This window comes from Lycium ferocissimum, unplaced genomic scaffold, assembly GCF_029784015.1.
Source record: "Lycium ferocissimum isolate CSIRO_LF1 unplaced genomic scaffold, AGI_CSIRO_Lferr_CH_V1 ctg14480, whole genome shotgun sequence".
NCBI lineage: Eukaryota > Viridiplantae > Streptophyta > Magnoliopsida > Solanales > Solanaceae > Lycium > Lycium ferocissimum.
This window is the reverse complement of record NW_026715480.1, coordinates 16,943-19,486: the sequence shown is the minus strand read 5'-3', so window position 1 is coordinate 19,486 and position 2,544 is coordinate 16,943. Positions and strand designations below refer to the sequence as shown.

The 2,544-nt window shown below is 38.5% G+C and overlaps 1 protein-coding gene across 1 annotated transcript; it reads right to left on the bottom strand.

Annotated features, from left to right (window-relative positions):
• Window positions 1-332: 332 nt before the first annotated feature.
• On the bottom strand, window positions 333-1,433 carry LOC132042279 (uncharacterized; the record flags this gene model as incomplete). Its single annotated transcript, XM_059432872.1, has 4 exons — window positions 1,221-1,433; window positions 877-1,158; window positions 607-813; window positions 333-488 (listed from the first exon to the last, which is right to left on the bottom strand). Coding segments are annotated over exons 1-4 (858 nt in total), but the record flags the coding sequence as incomplete, so codon positions are not given.
• Window positions 1,434-2,544: the final 1,111 nt, after the last annotated feature.

The window sequence follows — 2,544 nt, the reverse complement described above, 5'->3', positions numbered from 1 at the left end:
TTGTCTGACAAGCATGTTTTACGGTCGACTCATGATGAGGTTTCAGATTAGCAAGTCTAGCTATGTTATGTCAGACTTTCGGAGTCGTATAGCCATTTTTGGCTCCTTCATGTTATTTCCGCACTCATGTTTAAACAAGTAATTTTGTTAAGTATTATGACTTATTACGTTTTATAAAGGCTCATCATGCATTCACGTTATATTATGCTCATGTTATGCCTCATGATGATTCGACAAGCCATGTGGTTCGCTCGGTCACGTACGATGAAGGCACCGAGTGCCGTGTTTCGCCCAGGCCATGGTTCGGGGCGTGACATAGCAGGAGGCTGTACTTCATTGAGAATGTACTCAGCTAGTTCCTCAGGAAGATTATTCCTAATGGCTGGAACATTCCATCTTCCTTGAGTCACTACATCAGATACATTATTAATCTCCTCATTGCAATAAAAATCTGATGGAGTTTGAAAGTATAAAGGGCCTAAACCTGACTAGTTATCAAACCAAAATAGTGTTGAACCCATTCTAGGCTGCCACCAGATTTGATGATCAATCAAGTCCACTTTTGCTAGGTTTCCTCCAGATGTGAGATCCTCTCTTCTAAGGCACCAGGATAGGATTATTTTTCTTCAAGTATTTGTTGCTCATGAATGCACTCCACAAAGAAGGTTTAGTTCTGAAGTTCCACCACAACTTAGCACACAATGCCATTGACATGTCACTAAGGGATATGAATCCTAGTCCACCTTCATCTTGAGGCAAGCATACTACATACCACTTTGTCCAATGTGTACCCCTCTCACCAATGGTATTGCTCTAAAAGAATTGGGCAAATATCTTGTGAAGCTTTTCAATAACAAAGGAAGGTGGATCAGTTACTGAAAGCAAGTGCATTGGCATTGCTTGTAAAACATGTTTCAGTAAAATGGCTCTTCCACCAAATGATAATAATTTTCCTTTCCATCCTTGAAGCCTGTTTCTAACCTTGGAAATCAACTCTGAGTAAAATGACATTTGTGGTCTGGCATAAAAATTGGGACAACCTAAGTACATTAAAGGAAAGTTCTTCCTTGCAATACCAGTAATCCTCTCCACCTTTTGGAACACCTCATTATCCACCCTGTCATGCAAGTATATAGAGCTTTTGGACTTGTTAATCAGCTAGCCAGAAGCTTGTTCATAATCCTTCAAAACATTCATAATCAGTCCCAATGATATCTCACAAGAGGATGAGAAGATGATGATGTCATCTGCATATGATAAGTGGTTGATTTTGGACTCCATTTGGGCAAGCCAAAGCCAGTAAACCACAGGTTCTCATGTAGTGCATTCAATCCCCTTGATAACACCTCAGCAACCAATATGAACAAAGTAGGTGACAAAGGATCACCTTGTTTGGCACCCCAGAGAATGGAAAAAACCATGAGGTTGTCCATTCACTAACACTGAGTACCAGTTATTTCCAATAATCTCATAAATCAGAGTAATGAATTGTTCCCCAAATCCCATTTGTCTGAGCATATTTGTAAGAAAAATCCATGACAATCTATCATATGACTTTGTCATGTCCAACTTCATGACTACATTAGGAACAAATTGATGATTTCCCCTTTTAGTTCTGAGTCTGATATCAATGATGATCTCTTGTGTTAATAAAATGTTCTCTACAATGCTCCTTCTTCTCACAAATACTGCTTGATTCTAAGATATCAAATCTGGAAGCAACTGAACTAATCTTTCGTGCCCAACTCTAGAAAATACCTTGTTTATAAAATTTCTCAAACTTATAGGCCTCATGTCACTAAAAGTTTGTACCTCCTGCTTTTTTGGCAATAAAACAAGGTTAGTGTGAGTTATGTATCTTGGCAATTCAAATCCCTTAAAGAAATCCCAGACCATGTGAAATATGTCATCACCAACTATGTCCCAACATTTTTGAAAAAAACGGGCCGATTGAAGCCATCGGTCCACACCGCTTTCACTATTTAAACCAAAAAATTGCCTACTTCACTTCATCTTTTGTAGGATTTGCAATCAATTCTTCATTTTGTTCTTTTGAAATCATGGATGGATCATGTTTCAGGACATCAAACTGTGTAGGGACAACAGTTTTATGGAATTGTGCCTGATAAAATCTGATTGCTTCTTCTGCAATTTCATTCTCCTCATCAAGCCAAATTCCTGCACTATTTTGAATTCTGCTCAGCTGCAACCTCTTTCTTCTTCCCTTCACATGAGCATGGAAAAATTTGGAATTTTTATCACCATCTTGGAACCAGGACATGCCTGCCTTTTGTTTCCAAAATTCCTCCTCTAAATGCAGTACTCTTGTCAATTCTGCCTGGACTTTCATGAGTTTTTCTCTGTTGGCATATGATGGATTGGCTTCAAAAAAAGCTTCATGAGCTTTAATGACCTCCTCCAAATTAGTAATCTTCTGAAAAATGTCACCATAAGTACTTTTACTCCAAGTTGATAACACTTTCTTCAACTTCCTTAGTTTCACATTGAAAGTCATGAAAGAATTGGCCACTACATCAGTCTCCC